The sequence below is a fragment of the Varanus komodoensis genome, unplaced genomic scaffold (assembly GCF_004798865.1).
Source record: "Varanus komodoensis strain SLA01 unplaced genomic scaffold, ASM479886v1 scaffold5, whole genome shotgun sequence".
In the NCBI taxonomy this organism is placed as follows: domain Eukaryota; kingdom Metazoa; phylum Chordata; class Lepidosauria; order Squamata; family Varanidae; genus Varanus; species Varanus komodoensis.
Window position 1 is genome coordinate 47,616,663 of NW_025336087.1, and position 16,112 is coordinate 47,632,774.

Genomic DNA, 16,112 nt, shown 5'->3' on the forward strand with positions numbered 1-16,112 from the left:
CAGCTCATAGCAAAAGCAGTAAAGCTGAGCTGATGGTCCAATTATGATCCTGGTAGTGTGAGATTCTTTGAGGACAACATTCCCAGGAATCCCATATTGTCAGGTCCTCAGTCTATCTGTCTGCCCAGTTTCACCTCTTTCAACTGTTTATGTTACCAGGTTTGACATGTTCACTGCTATATTTTTTAAACTTCTAAGTTAATCATGTTAAGTATTGAGCAGTATTCATAAGGCATTATTCTTTTAGAATTTGTACAAAAGGAATTAGTGCCTGGCAGACTATAATGCAATCAGCCAATTGTTGACCCATCATTTCTCCTGTGAATCTTATGGTTCTTTTTAGAACCCTTTAGACTCAGGTCCATTTCTATTGCTGCCTCTGGCTGCTTGCATGTTTAAATATAAAAATGAAACCAAGGACATAAGAGAAGCCATAATAAAGCATTCTGTTTACTCAGTTGTCTTTGGGATGCCCTCAGATCAAACACTGGTAGAAAGCATCCTCTGACTCATGTTGCCCAGCAACTGGGATTGAAAGGCCTACTTCCCCTGATACTATCTAGACCCAGTATATATCCAGTACAACTAACAGACACTGATGGTCTTATCACCCTTTAAAAGCTGCCCAAGTTTAATTATGTAGTATGTTAAGAAGGGCTTAGTTTTGTGTGCCCTGTGTATTCTAATCTTCAGCTTGAGGGATAACCCAAATTTCTAGTGTTATGAGAGAGAAAAAGGCTTCTCCTTGTCCACTTCCTCTATGCCAGGCATTATTTTGTGCACGTCTCTTATGTTTAATGGCATTCCAGATTTTCCTAAGCTAAATAGTTCCAGTCATTGATTGGATTCATAGGACAAGATAACCTATATTCAAGGTCTGAATATGGGTTGAGCTTGGGTTGTTATTAAACCGTGAGTCGTTTTTGTTGAAGTGTTGGTTGTCATGCTGTATGCACCCAGCCAAGATAACAAACCATGGTGAACAACCCATTGTTCACGGCCCAGCAATAAACGATGGGTTTTCTTCATGCTTGTTAATGCACCTGGATTCAGACAATACAGTAACACTCTTTTCAGCAGCATCTTATTGTTCAATAACCCACACTCAACTCTTTCTCAGCCCTTAAGTATGAATTATCATGTGATCTGAACTCAGCAACCTTTCCTTATACAGGACTTTAGGTCCTTGTATTCAGAAGAATGGAAACTCAAAGAGGCTGCACCGAAGGCACATTTCTTGCATACTCAGCCCTGTATCTTGTTTCCAACAGCATTCTCAGTTTAGGTCATCTTTCACCCCTAAGGACAGATATGTCAATGTTCCAGCAAGTACATTGACTTGAAACCAATTTAGTTGCCAGTTGCGATACTATCGTGGTTGGTTTAGTGTTATAGTGAATTCCTTTGTATAATTTAAAGAGGGGGAGGGGATGCTCTGGTTTGTGTGTTACTCATTTGTTGGAAAGTATTTATAATGTTAAGGTAAATGGAAGAAACTATTTATGGTTGTGATATTATATTTTTGTACACATATTTCTCTCTTAGGAATCTGAGCCCTCAGCTTAAGGGAGAGATAGTATTAATGATTCAGAACACCTTCAGTTTGGGGCCGAAACAGTCTCATCACGTATTTAAAATTTTAACAGAGTGCATGGAACACCGGGATTCTGTAAGTACAAGGAATTCACGGAATTCTTTTATTAAGGATAAACAGTGCCACTGCATGTTTATTTAGGTTCATATGTTATTTCACTAAAATTATGCTCTTTAAAGTAATGATAATAGGGTGAAGTGTAGCCATAACTGCTCTTGCTCAATAGCAATGTGTTCACTGCAGAACTGAAGGTGGCATGAGGACATTTTGCAGCAGAAGCATGATGCAGAATTTGGAACTGCAAAAACAGTTCAGTTGACCGTCCAGTAATTGCTGCGTGTTATAATGTGCAAGGCCACTTTGAGTACAATAAACTTTTTCCTTCTTATTCCTGGAGAAGCTTGACTAAAGAGAAAAGAAAAGAAACACGGTTGTTATTGGAGTTACTTGCAGGTTCCATATATAGTATGGAATCATGCATTTCTTATATGGGGAGAATGTTCAAAGAAGGTGGAAAAAAGAGGAGAGAAGGCACCTGTCAGGATGGGAGATGTCCTACAGCATGCTGCCTTGTCCCCAGTGTAGAAACCATTCTTCAGTATGTCTGTTTTAGGGAAATTAAGGTTCTGGAGGAGGCAGAGACTCCTTAAAGGTCTTCTTGCAACTTTCCTAATCTTATTGAGGAGCTTCTCTTGTTCCTAGACTGAGTATGGATCTATTTCCCATTCCTGGAGCTCATTTCAGTAGGCTTCTGAGCCAGGATCCTATCTTCCATTCCTATTATTCTGGCTTTCTGATATGCATCAGAAAGATGTTACTGCAGAACAAGACTTTTCTGTGCTGCCAGTCAGTGGCCTGGTTCAGAGTTCCTTGTTAACCACCCTGTACATTCTGGTTTCAGATTAGCAGATTTGCATGATCATCCTCATCTGCTCTCATCTCATATCATCTGAATGCAGTGAGAGTGGACTGTTGGGGTGCTTAACAACCATTCAGAACCCACAGCCTGTGGTAGGGTTGTGGGGTGGTTTGTTATGCCAGCCTTGCTCTATTTGGAAAACCCCAAAAGCTGTGGCAGTGGGACCTGGATCAGGAAATTGGTGCTTTCTGGCAACACAACCAACCATGGCTAAAAAACCCATAGTGGAATGTGGTCATTGTGCAAACCACACAAAATATTATCTGCTCCAACAGATACTGAGCTGGTTTGCATGACCAAAACAAGCCACAGTGGCTTGTTATGAGCTGTGTCATATGCCAGGCTTGAATTGCAAAATCTTTGCCTGGCTGCAATTTATTGTGTTACCTGAACCTCAGTGGCATGACTTTTTGAAGGGATAAACAAACTTCAAATAAGTCATGGGCTGTTGCAGGCTCAACAAACCATGTAACCTATGGTTTCACAAGTCATGTCAGCGAGGTTTGGACAACATGAGAAACTCTAGTCAGGTAGTGATTGTGTAAACTATGCATGTTTATGCTTAGGTGGCTTGTTTTGACGAGAACCTGATCATTGCTTTTGTCATTTTTTTACAATGGGCATTATGGGCAGAAGGGCTGATCCAGACTGGGAACCCAGCATGGGAGTGGGAGGGAATCAGCCTCCCACACTACAGGCCTGATCTAGTGTATACAGACACACCCTCCTGTAATTTCTCAAGTAAAATAATAGATTGAATTTATTAAAGTGATTTAAAATATTTAATTATACTTAAAATAATGTCTGCTTTGACTCTGAGTAGTGCTTGAGTTATTCTGCCCTAGGTATACATTTCAGTCACATGCAATTCCAATCCTATTGCTTCTGTTTTGCAAAAAGTCAGTGTAGCATAGTGTTGAATGCAGGAGATCTGGGTTCCAGTCCCCCTTGGCCATGAATCTCATTTGGGCCAGTCACTGCGTCTCAGCATTACCAACCCCACAGAATTGTTGTCAGGATAAAATGGAGATGAGGGGGACTATGTAAGTTGTCTGAGGATCCTGGCAATAGGAAAGAAGGTGGGCTACAAATGTAATAATGATAATACTATTCAACTGCAGCCTGGAAAATGTGAATTGGGCACACTTTACTGGGCACACCATCCATTTCACAGCCGTGCTAGAGGCATCTCTGTGGTAATTCAACATTCATTCATTTATTTCCCTACTTTTAATAGTTAAACCAAGATGTTCAGGTTTTTTGTAAACTTCTGGCATGTTATTAATTCATTTATCCACATCAGTCCTTTCCTTTGCCATGCACAGAAGCCCTGAACTGTCCAATGGCTTCCTTACTTCCTACAGTAATTTGTTTTACTCTGTTGGCAGATAACCATATTTGATGCAGAATCAGAAGAACACCAGGACGTTGATACAGCAATCCTGACTGCACTCCTAAAAGGTACTTGGGTCCTTTCTCCATCATTCTCTAAGGCATACCATTGACAAGAACATCTTATGAGGCAGAAATGAAAGAGGTGCATATTTGTCATCTAACAGAAGGTTTGCTTTTTCCTAGGGACAAATTTATCTGCTCCAGATCAGTTAAATCTGGCACTGGTCTGGAACAGACTGGACATTGCAAAGAAGCATATATTGGTTTATGGACAACACTGGAAGGTAATTTTATAGTGAAAGCTTTCATAGTAAAAGCTTGTGCTTTTGCTCTCTGTAATCTGTTGCTTGACTTATATCTGAGTTCAGGCATCAGGAACAAGATGCAAATTAAACAGCAATCAGCCCTCCCCACTCAACTCCCCTTTTGTTCCCTACTTGAAGGTTGGTTCCTTGGAACAAGCAATGCTGAATGCTTTGATCATGGATCGTGTAGAATTTGTGAAGTTGCTCATAGAGCATGGAGTGAATCTGCACCGTTTTCTTACCATATTCCAGCTGGAAGAACTGTACAATACAGTAAGTACCCAAAACTCTGAATACTAATATATTTCGCTTAAATATGTGTCTTATGTGTTGCTATTAAGGGTTGGTTTCAATGTAACTACAGGAAAATTCAATATTCTGTATTTCATATGGATGTTTGGATCTGTAGCCAAACATCTACTTTAGGTATGCCCAGTTGGATTTTGGCAATTTTTTTTCTTTGAACAGTAGACCCTATTCCATTGCAGTATCCCGGACTGGTTTTTACCACTCCCTTCACTTTTAAAAGCCTTTTCCTATATGAAATGGAAGGAGGGGAATGCTGTTCAAGACACACAAAGCTGAATACTTCTTGGGCACACACAGCTAGTTGTGCAGTTCTTTTAATTCTGTTCATACATCTTGGTAAGTGTCCATCATGTAGATGCACACCCAAAATATATACAGATGCTTCTGCTGTCTTACAAAGCATGGTTGCTTCATTCCTTTAGATATGTAGATTCATGGATGGGTAGATCATACCACACAGAAATAGCAAAGGAACCTGCCTTGGTCCAACAGAAAACAACCAAAATCCACAAGTGGGCAGTATCTCAATTAGACCACCAAAATAGTGAGCAAAATTCTGAGTTTTCTAGAATTCAATCTGGATGTTATGTAAAACACAAAACAGATAACTGAGGTGAGGTAGGGAGACCAAAAAAGGGCAGAAACATTGGTGTGATGCTATATTGCAAGTGTGCAATTTATGTTTTTGCCAATCATTCCCATCTTTCCTTACCATTGGCTATGCTCACGAGGACTGATGGGAGCTCTAGGCCAAAATATCTGGAGTTGCCAACCCTGTCGTAGCTAAAACATCAGCATCTAGATTCAGAGATTACAACTTAATTGGGTTAGACTCTACTTGGTGGTTCAGGTCTCAGTTCACCCTTAGGATCCGAGGTGTAAGAAGCTAAGGCTGATCCACATTTTGGAAGTGAAAGTCCGGCAGTTATCAAGATCCATCTGCAATCTTAAGAGAGGCACATGGGTTCCTTATTAGGCAGAAGTAAAGAGAAACATGGTAGTCTTGGTATTAGCAAAGCTGGAAATTATCTGGGTAGAAAAAGTCATTTGAAGGTCGAATGAAGTAGTACTGTGGATGCTTTAAAATATATACATATTTTTAGAATTTTCTTTAGTGCACTTGTGCAACTGTGCTGGAGTGCCATTGTGCAAGTGCAGACATTAAGACCCCTAAATATCAAGGTGCATATTTAAGCAAGTGTTGGGGGGACCTGCTGTCAGGGTGGGTAGAGTCTGACTGGAACATTTAGCTGTATATGCCCTCTGTTCCCTCTGTTAAAGAGAACTCAGAGTTTTGACAACTAGCTGTCAAATCTTTCTGCAAAAGGGGTGTAAATCCGACTACTTTTTTTGCAAGCAAGAATCATGCCTTTGCTTTCATTTGACAGCTTACCTTCTGACACCTGTTAAGAAAAAAACAACCTCACAGACATTGCTGTACTGAGTCTTTAGCTAAAAAAAACTGCAATTTATCCAGTTGCAAACATTGCTTGTGCCCCAAAAGTTGAAAACATGTTTGGCACCACTGACAGCATATCCAAGGTGCTGCTCAAACATTCTGAAGGACTGTCGGTGGCTTTAAAATGAGGATTATGAAAGCCAGCTGTCAGGTCAGACTCTGCAATCGCAAAAAGAAAAAAAAGGTAAAAGGCAAAAAGATACAATGACCCTAAAAGGCTTTCAGCCAAACCCAGTGCCAGCTGTCCCCAAATGCCACTTTAGCATCTGTGAGGTAGCTGGCACTGTTGGATGCCTGGGCAAATTGGAAAGAATGGCAATGAGTTTTGCTTCCAAGCCAATTCCCAGCATGCACAATGGGCTCCATTACCCATGTTTGGACAACCAACCACTAGAGCAACCCACTCTCTGGGAATCAGTCTTGGTTTGCATGACGCAACTTGCCAGCATGGATAACAAGCCACAATGGGTTGTCATGTTATGCAAGCCCAGTCATTTTGAGAATTTAGCAGGATCCAGGTATTAAATCATTTCAAACAGCACAGATGTAAGAAAACACAATGACTCATTCCGTCAGTGTTATCCTGATGGTACTTTTTACAACTGTTTGTTTTTTACATGCTTGCACTTTCCCATGCCAGAGCAAATTGTAACCAATTTCATCTTCCATTTAAAGACTCATAGAAAACATAGAAAAAGGACAGATTCACATAGGCCCAAAACAAAGAAAAGATCCATGACAGACTAACAAACTTATTCTTGGCTTTAGTGGATGTTGTCCATCTCATCCCAAAGAGTGCTATGAGGGAGAAATGATTGATAAGACAGCTGGGATTAAAATGGGGGATTCACACTTGCGTTTAAGTGACCAGATTCACACGCCTCCCCTAAAACTAAGCAGGAGGCTGGAGTGGGCAGAAGGTGAGCGAAGCAGTGGCAAGGAGGGAGGTGAGGGGATGATGGTCTTTTCCTAGAGTTTAGTTAGTCTCATCTGACAGTTCTGTTGTGAAAGTAGGCAGGAAGTGCAGCTGAAGAACGTACTGTGAACTCTTTTTATTATTATTACCTCTTCAAAGCAAATTTCAGCCCAGAATTTTATAGATTAAATGATACATGCTGGAAAATATTCAATGTACAGAAACAAAGCTGCCAAAGAAAGCTGCTGTGATGTTTCTGAATCTTTTGTTCCTAAATGGTGGAAAAAAGTTCATTTTCCTCCTTTCTTGGATTTACTTCATTCTCCTTCTTTTTAAAATTTCAGAAACATGGGCCAACAAATCTTCTTTTACATCAACTCGTTTGTGATGTGAAACAGGTAACCAAACTTCTAGCAGTTTCTGTTCTTTGAGTCAATACTAATATTACTTGGCTCCCCTAATGATAATGGAGATAAAATAAAGGTAGGTTCATTAAATCACCTAGCTCTGGGAGCCAAGTGTCCCTCACCCACAGAACCCACTGGGGCTGTACAACATCTGCCCCCCCGCCCCCCTTGCTGCTGGTGCCGAAATGGTTGCTGAGCTTCCTGAAAGTAGCACACGCCTTCCTTGCAAGTGGCATCACTCACGTGTTCAAGCGTCCTGACTGGATGAAATGTTAATACTATGCCATAAACCATGGTTCAAATTTCACTGTAGCCGGAACATGCCGGATGGCCTTAGATAAGCCAATGTCTCTTGACTTCACTTCCCTATGAAGATATTGTACTGAGTTACATTATAGCCAGAGTTGCTGCAAAAAGTCACAAAAACCGTGAAGCAATACAGCTACTCTCAAACAATGAAAATATGCCAAAATGTATTGCAATATAAAACATCAGTTTTTTTGTATTACAGAGTACTCTTCCAGTGGACTATACAGTAACGCTGATTGATATTGGGCTGGTAATAGAATATTTGATTGGGGGAGCTTATCAGAGCAGCTACACAAGAAAGCATTTCAGAGTTCTGTACAACAGCCTTTACAGGAAGCGTAAGGTAAACTCCATGAAATGGTCACAGCCACAGCTGTATAGTTGGACGGTATATAAAAGCTTTACATAAATAAATAAATCTGCCCGTGAGAGTAGTCCATAATGTAGTCTGGGGGAAATGGCCAAGCATGAACACATCGTGACAGCTGGGGGCTGTCATGGGTCCAAACAGAACTGGAAATAAGAACCACTCGCCCATGTTGAGGGTGCTTCCAGATGAGCATTTTTGGTGGAATTTCCACAGATCCTGCACTCATGTTTTACAGGGGGTGGACATAACATCGCCATCCATTTGTAATCATCCTGCGCTTCCCCAGTGCAGCTTCAGTCTTTTTTTCCTCACTGAGGAAGGCTGAACATTGGAAGAGTAATGAAGTCTTTGCAGGTGCTTATTTGGGGGGTTCCAGGGGGAGAGACATTGTCTGTATCAGGTGCTTTCAATGGCATCATTTTCATGTGCTCTGTTGACATATCTGACTTGTTGGACCTGCAAAATGCCAGTTACTTGATGATATAACACCCGAGGGGCCAGAAACATGTTTCAGGGTCAATACAGGTGTGCAGTGGCACACCTGTGTTGACCCTGCATTGACAGGGGCACTGACATAATTTGCCACCCTCCCATTCCCACAATTTCCTGTTCCCGCTGTGCTTAGCTTCAATCCTCAGAAAAGCTGGAAGGATAATGCATCTGTTCCCGTTGGAAATAAAACTGCTTTGTTGAAACAGATCAACACAGCTGCCTGCATCTTTGGACTTTCCTTAGGATCCTGGCAATGAAGAAAAAGCATAGACCCAGATGTAACATTGGGTTATACTGCTGCAATTTTAAAATACTAGATATGGACACACCATGGCAAATACTTTAAGGTGCATGTTTTAGTGTGCATTTTCCAGCTATATAGAAGCAACAAAAACATGTTAGTTGAAAAACAACAGAAAGAGGGAATTTTAGAACTCACCACCCAACCTTACTATACTTCTGCAATTGTGTCTTTATAAAATAACAAAAGTTGGATGTAAGGATGAGAAATGTGAGGGGAAGCCAGCCTGTGCCCAGTGCTTTGTATCCCTTCACAAATCCATTTTGTATTCCAAGCTTTCATATCTCTAGTCCAGGATAAACGGATGTGTCATATATTGTTTTGGTCCTTATTTTTTAACTCTTTGAGAAAGGACAGTTATGAGCCTATGAATGTGAGAACATTTAGTGAAGACTGAAGCTTATCATATTGACTTGATCTATTTTTCCTTTCTCTTTGTTTCATGTTTCCTGGCATTACTGGAACTAGGGCATCACGTCCAGTTTGACACCAAAAACCCCTCTTCATCAGCATAATCGTATGGGAAGCAGAAGTGGATCTGTTGAGAACATCTCACATTCCCAGTTTATCAGAACAGCCCAGCCATACAAAGTATCCAGATTCTTTGTTTATTCATTCAGTTAGTTAAAAAAGCACTTGGCTGAAAAATCTAGTTTGCTGACCCAAGAGTTTGAGCATGTGAGAGAGGCTGACTCATCTGGTTCACACGTAAGGAGAAGCCACCATGGGTGAATTTTCCTGCAGGGCTTCTTCTTGTGCTCGTTGCAGCAGCTGTCTTGAAGACTCAAATGCAGCATGTGGATTCCACAGCTTGTACAAACTGTTAAGTGTCAACCTAGCATGGGTGGGTTGTTGGGGTGGTTGACAAGCCTTGGGCTATTTTCACAGAGGAATTCTAGATGACGCCACAGCTCTTGGGTTTTGTGAGAATTGTTCCATATGTTTTACAGTTCTTTTGCAAATGTGTGAGTCCCTGTATGTCACAGCTGTTATTTTAATGTTTTTAAATGCATTTTCATGATCCTTAGTTCAATTATGGCTTATAGTGCTAAGGCACACAAACCTGAGCTGAACTGAGCAAATGATAATGGGATCAGACTGCTAGGGGTCTAGTAATTTACCTAGTTATTTATTAACTTGCAGGAAAAATCAACCATTCTTCATAAGTCCAGGAAGAAGCTCAAAGATGAATTTACTGTCTCTGATGACCAAGAGTCAGTAGGCTTTATTTACCCATATAATGATCTCTTGGTTTGGGCAGTGTTGATGAAAAGGCAAAAAATGGCCATGTTCTTCTGGCAGCACGGAAAGGAGGCTATGGTGAAGGCAGTAGTAGCTTGCAAACTCTACCGAGCCATGGCACGTGAAGCCAAGCAGAGCAACATGGAAGATGATATATCAGAAGAATTGAAGAAGTATTCAAAGTAGGAGTTCTCCCTTCACTTCAGATAATAAAGATCTACAATGCTTAGAATGGTTAGACTTTTTTCTCTCCATCGACTATGACTGTATAACATGATGGGTGGGGAGAGCTGGCTCAGTGAGAGACAGAGGCATAGTATTAAAAAAGGACCAGGCTGATCTAAAATATAAATTAACCCAAGGTCTTACGTTTCCCCACCAGAATGAAATAAAATTATCTGATGAAAATGTTCTTGATACTGAGAAGCCATTGTGCCAAATTAAGATAGAATGTCAATGTGATTCTAATGTTTCAAGGTGGTGGTGGGTTTTTTTTTTTACATTGTTCACCATTGTCTTAAAAAATAGTTACCTATATAATCTGGTGCATTTGTATAGATGACAGACTATTTCCACTGCTAGAATCCTATCATTTGTTTCCCTATATGGCAAAGAACCTCCTTCCCCATGCAATGATTCTAACCATGACTGTTACTTTAAAAGACTTACACTACTTTTTATAGCTAACATGAAGCATTTATTAAAAGAATCTATTTTTCCAGTTTATGAATACAGCCCACTAAAATCAATGCACTATTTGTCCCATACATTTTTTAACTTTTTATTTGAATTCTTTATGTCTTCTAATGTTATTTACATTTTGGTTTCAAGGTCCAGTATTTAGGATTTTAATATTCTTAATATCTATAGTTTAAAACTTGCATTTGTTTTAGTGCCCTGAATCCATAATACATTGGGCATCTTCCAAAAATAGTGTTACATTCTAGCACCAGTTTGAGATCCATCTATTCTTTCATTGTCCTTCAACAGGACTGCTTTAGCTATTGGGCAGTATAGAAATTAAGTAAACAAACAAACAATTCCAGCTTCATATAACTGAACTGAATTTGTAGAATAATTTCAGGGGATATTTAAGGCTGCAATCTGATATGCACTCATAAGGGAGCAAGGGACCTTACTTCTGAATAAATGACCCCAGGCTTGTATCACAAGCAGTAGTGCAGTTTTCATATTAATGCAGCCCAAATCCACTAAAATAATACGAAAGGGTGGCTGGTTGCACTGTGCTATTCAACTACAGACAAGCATGCTAGCAAGATAGAAAGTTCCAGGCCTGTGATTAGGAAAAGAAGCTCTGTATCACCTGAAGAGTTTTCAGAGGAGCGTGATGAGTGTGAACAGGAAAAGGATAATGTTGCATATGGCGGCACTTTTAAGGGCTCATACTTGGAGTAATTCCCATTGGATCAGGACATGACAGGATCTTTATACTCATCCTATTCCCTGCCATGGTTAGTTTTGCTCAGTCAGTCCTCTAAAACTAGCAACATCTCTTCCCTGTACCCCATCTCCCTGTTTTCTTTTGCTTTCACAGCGAGTTTGGGCAGCTTGCTCTGGATGTACTGGACAATGCATTCAGGCAAAATGAACAAATGGCCATGAAGCTGCTGACATATGAGCTGAAGAACTGGAGCAACTCCACGTGCCTGAAGCTTGCTGTGTCAGTGGGCTTGCGGCCCTTTGTGTCTCACACGTGCACACAGATGCTGTTGACCGATATGTGGATGGGGCGGCTGAAAATGCGGAAAAACTCCTGGTTCAAGGTAAGGAACCTCTCAATAGCCCTCACCAAGCAGTTACAAGGCACTTCTTTACTCTCGTGCTGCTGGGTTGTCTTGTTTGTCGTACAGTGTGACTGCACAAGAGTTCATTGCAGATTAATGGATTCTTTTGGTAGTCATTATTGATGGAAAATCCTTCAGAAAAGAAGTTCGGGCATGGCAGAGGAAAAGTCCTTGTCAGCGGTGGAGCAGCGAAGCCAGGGCTTTCAGGGAAGTAGTGCGGGCACTTACTTAGTAGCAGGGGCTCTGCCATCATCTGCCTCTCTCAGTTTTCTTTTCTCCGCTGAGCTTAGCTGCAATTCTTAGAATGGCTGGGAGAAAATGAATTGTTTATTGTTGTAATGTAATGTATTTGGCATTGGCTTGAAGTTGAATGGCAATTAAATATCATTAGCTTTAGACCTGTTCCTAGCTGATGAAAACTCTGTTCTGTTGATATGCATCATCATAGCTGCCTGCAGTTTAGGACTCTTTGTGGGATGTGACCATGAGCTCCTGGCACTTCAAAATGTACCACTACTCCACCGCTTTCCATCACTTGGATCAGGCAAAGAGTTCAGTGAACTTTCCCCAGTACCAGATGTTTTGGACTACAGTCCCCATCATTCCTGACCACTGTCTGTGCTGTCTGGGTTCGGAGGAAACATCTACATGCCACCAGGTTGGGGAGGGTGGTGTAGCATGTGGTATTCCTAGGATACAAATAAGTGTTGATTTTTCCTGTAGTTGGAGTGAAAATGTTGATGGATGGACAGATGCAACGGGGAACCAGGGGAACAAGGACAGAACTATTATTGATTGATTGATTAAATTTATAGACCACACCAACAATCCTAAATAGGGCTTTCTGAGTGGTGAGCAATTAAAACCAATAAAATACAAAGATACAAAAATAGCACAATTTGGACAACTGCATAAGGTCAATTCAATTAAATTACTTTAACAAATATAGTAAACTCAAACCATCAATAAAGTCATATAAGATTTTATTTATTTATTTATTTATTTAAAGCTTTTCTAACCCATTCACCACTGATGTCTTCGGACAGCTTACAACAGAAAAGCAAATAAAACAAAGCACAACATCGAACATCTCAATAAGATAAAACCCAGTTTAAAACCAACTGGACATTAAAATAATGGGAAAATAAAAAGGGTTTTGCCTGACGCCGAAAAGTATAAAGCATCAGTGCCAGGCAAACCTTTCTGGGGAGCGTATTCCATAGATGGGACGCCACCGCAGAGAAGACCCTTCTCCGGGTAGCCACCCTCCTGATCTCCTTCAAGGAGGGCTCCTGGAGCAGGACCTCCACCTCAGATCTCAAGGGGCAGGAGGGCACATAGGGAAGAAGGCGCTCCTTCAGGTAACCAGGACCCAAGCCATTAAGGGCTTTACAGGTCATCACTAGCAGCTTAAATTGGGCCCAGACTTTAATTGGCAGCCAATGTAACTGATTGAGGACTGGCATTATATTTGAATACCTGCTGGTCCCCATTGACATCCTGGCAGCTGTATTCTGAACCAACTGAAGTATCCAGACCATCTTCAAGGAGCAGCTCCACGTAGAGTGCATTGCAATAGTCCAATCGGGAAGTTACCAGAGTGTGTGTCACTGTTGTTAGGCATTGCTCATCCAGGTAAGGGCGCAGTTGGTGGATCAGCTGAAGCTGAAGGAAAGCGCTCCTCGCCACTGCTGCCACCTGAGACTCCAGGGACAGCTCTGGGTCGAGGAGCACTCCCAAACTGTGCGCTCTGTCCTTTGGGGGAGTGCAACCCTGTCCAGGACAGGGCTAAAGCCACCTACCCGGAAGGCTAAACTGTCCACCAACAGGACCTCATCTGGATTAAACTTCAGTTTATTTTCCCTCATCCAGCCCGTTACCCCAGCCAGGCACTGGTTAAGGACTAGATGTAAAAGAGAGGTAGAACTGGGTGTTGTCAGTGTACTGATGACTCCGCAGCCCAAATCCTAGGATGACCTCTCCCAGCGGCATAATCCCCAGCACCACCTTCTGGAATGGGCCAGTCAGGTGGGAGTGGAACCACTGCAAGGCAGTGCCTCCAACTCCCAACTAGTGATTTAAAAACACTATTCAATTACTAAACGTCTGGAGAATAGAACCATCTTTGCCTGGTGCCAATATGATTGCAGTGAGAGCACCAGGCTTACTCTCTGGGGAGCCTATTCCAGAGGTGGGGCGCAACTCCACTAGCAGTAATTGCCATTAGTGCAAATGGTCTCCTATTTTTCTTCCACTTTCTGGAAAGCTGTGTGGTCCCAATCTGGATTAAGACCATGGCACTTTAGGAGAAAAGAGTTTAAGCATCTCCCACTTGTTTTTTCCTTGAAATTGCAATCCACTGAAGGGGTTTAAAGAACGAAGGAAGTCTCCCCTGATTCCAAGTTTCCTTTTCCCAAAGCACCATGGACCTAATCTGGATCAGGCCCTCATGTGTGTACAAGAAAGGAAATAGCAGACTGAACTACACCACGGCTGTTAGGGAACGTTCAGCTTGGCCCCTAAAGGTGGTGTGTTGCACTCAAGTCCTTGTAGCAAAGGTGTCATCTCTGGTCATGGGAAGTAAAAGGCAGGACAGAAACTGCAGGCAATCCTGCGACAACAAACAACGGGCAAAGATTATATGGAGAGGTGAGGCCTGAGAAATCAGTTGTACCAGTGAAGCTCTTACAAGGCACTCCTTCCTGTTTCTCATGTATGATGCAGTTTACGATCTCTTTCAAAGCATTTCTGACTACAGCTACTGTGGGGAAGGCAGTGTACCTTGCACTTTTGCCCATTAAAAACAACTGCTCTGCAACTTCGCAGAAAGAGCCAACACCTTGGCTCTTTTCCTGCTGAAATAAACACTGATTAACAGACTCCTACATTTGATTGTCTCCAAATTGCTTTCAGAGTCAATGCTGGCTACTGCGTTTGGATCACTCAGCTTAGCATGTAGCAAAGACACACGGATTCTGAACCCTTCTCTGCCACAAATAGTAGCTTGCAAGGAGCTGCATCATCCCAGCATGTTTTGCTGGGACTGCTTTCATTTTCCATTGTGATCTTTGGAAATATCTGGGAGAGATATGCAAAATCAGCATCTCTCTCCTGCTAAATGCAAAAGAAGGCAGTGGCTTTTTGCAGAACTAGTGCTAAATGTGTATGAAAAAGAACAGCACGGGAGGGCAAGGGAGAAACAGGAGAGGAACTGATTCCATGCAGTTTACTTGCAGGTGGGTGGTGGGATGTATAAATGTCTAGAAATTGTATCAGATTTATTTGTATATATTCGTCATGCTGCAACCTGCCCAGAAAGCCTTATGGCTAATGAGGTAGGTTAGAAAATTAACCAATAAATAAATAAATAAATAAATAAATAATCAATCAGATCCCTACAGAATAATTAGCATGTATTACAAGCAATCCATACAAAGAACATGTTATATAAAGAGCTTTTCCACCCAAAGCTGTCGATCCTCTGTATTTACTTTGGTTTCATTGCAGAATTGAGATCCCAGCTACCTCAGTAGGAGCATTTTCTGCTTTTTAGCTACATGAACACTAGGTGGCACTGTGGTATAGTAGAATAGTGCAAATATGTCAGAAAAGATTCTGTTTTCTTTTGATTTCACAATGAAATTCCACATTTTCCCAGCTTGATTTTTTTTAAAACTCGCTGAAAGTGCTGGTTAGACCCGGAACTGAAAATAGAGTGTCACAGTGTCATCTAAAGAACTTATAAATAACCGTGAGTAGAAAAGGACAGATACACAATTGATGCTTCATGTAGAAAAGCCCAAGGTTAACACAAACTGAGATCAAACAGATAGAACAAACTTACAATTCTGGATCTCTAGCTAAATAAGTGAAATTACACAATCTCTTTCTCTCTGATCATTCATAAATCTCTGAACTTTCCTGACACAAGCCATAGCATTCCCCCTTTAAGACTATTTCTACAATACCAGTTTGTGCAGATTAATATACAGCTAACTACCTAACTTGCCCATTTCAAGGTGCTTACACTAATGCATAAAGCCCTAAACAGATTAGTGCCTGGATATCTAAAGGAGCATTTCTTCCCATATACACCAACCCAGACCCTAAGGCCATCCACAGAGGACCTTCTCCAGGAGTGACCTCTAAAAGAAGTAAGGGAGGTGGCCAAAAGGGGAAGGGTCTTCTCAGCGGGGTTCCCTGATTGTGAAATCAGCACTGTAGGGAGGTGTGCCTGGCACTGACATGGTTCTTATTTTGGCTCCAGGTTAAAACCTTCTAATTTTCCT

The 16,112-nt window shown here is 41.4% G+C and overlaps 1 protein-coding gene across 1 annotated transcript in view; it reads left to right on the forward strand.

Annotated features, from left to right (window-relative positions):
- Positions 1-16,112, forward strand: part of TRPM6 (transient receptor potential cation channel subfamily M member 6) — a 92,654-nt gene that overhangs the window by 22,530 nt on the left and 54,012 nt on the right. The window contains exons 9-17 of the mRNA XM_044446202.1: positions 1,546-1,669; positions 3,902-3,974; positions 4,092-4,192; positions 4,352-4,486; positions 7,242-7,295; positions 7,816-7,956; positions 9,245-9,367; positions 9,920-10,200; positions 11,574-11,802. Coding sequence (XP_044302137.1) covers positions 1,546-1,669; positions 3,902-3,974; positions 4,092-4,192; positions 4,352-4,486; positions 7,242-7,295; positions 7,816-7,956; positions 9,245-9,367; positions 9,920-10,200; positions 11,574-11,802 — 1,261 coding nt within the window. The remainder of the gene's footprint in view (positions 1-1,545; positions 1,670-3,901; positions 3,975-4,091; positions 4,193-4,351; positions 4,487-7,241; positions 7,296-7,815; positions 7,957-9,244; positions 9,368-9,919; positions 10,201-11,573; positions 11,803-16,112) is intronic.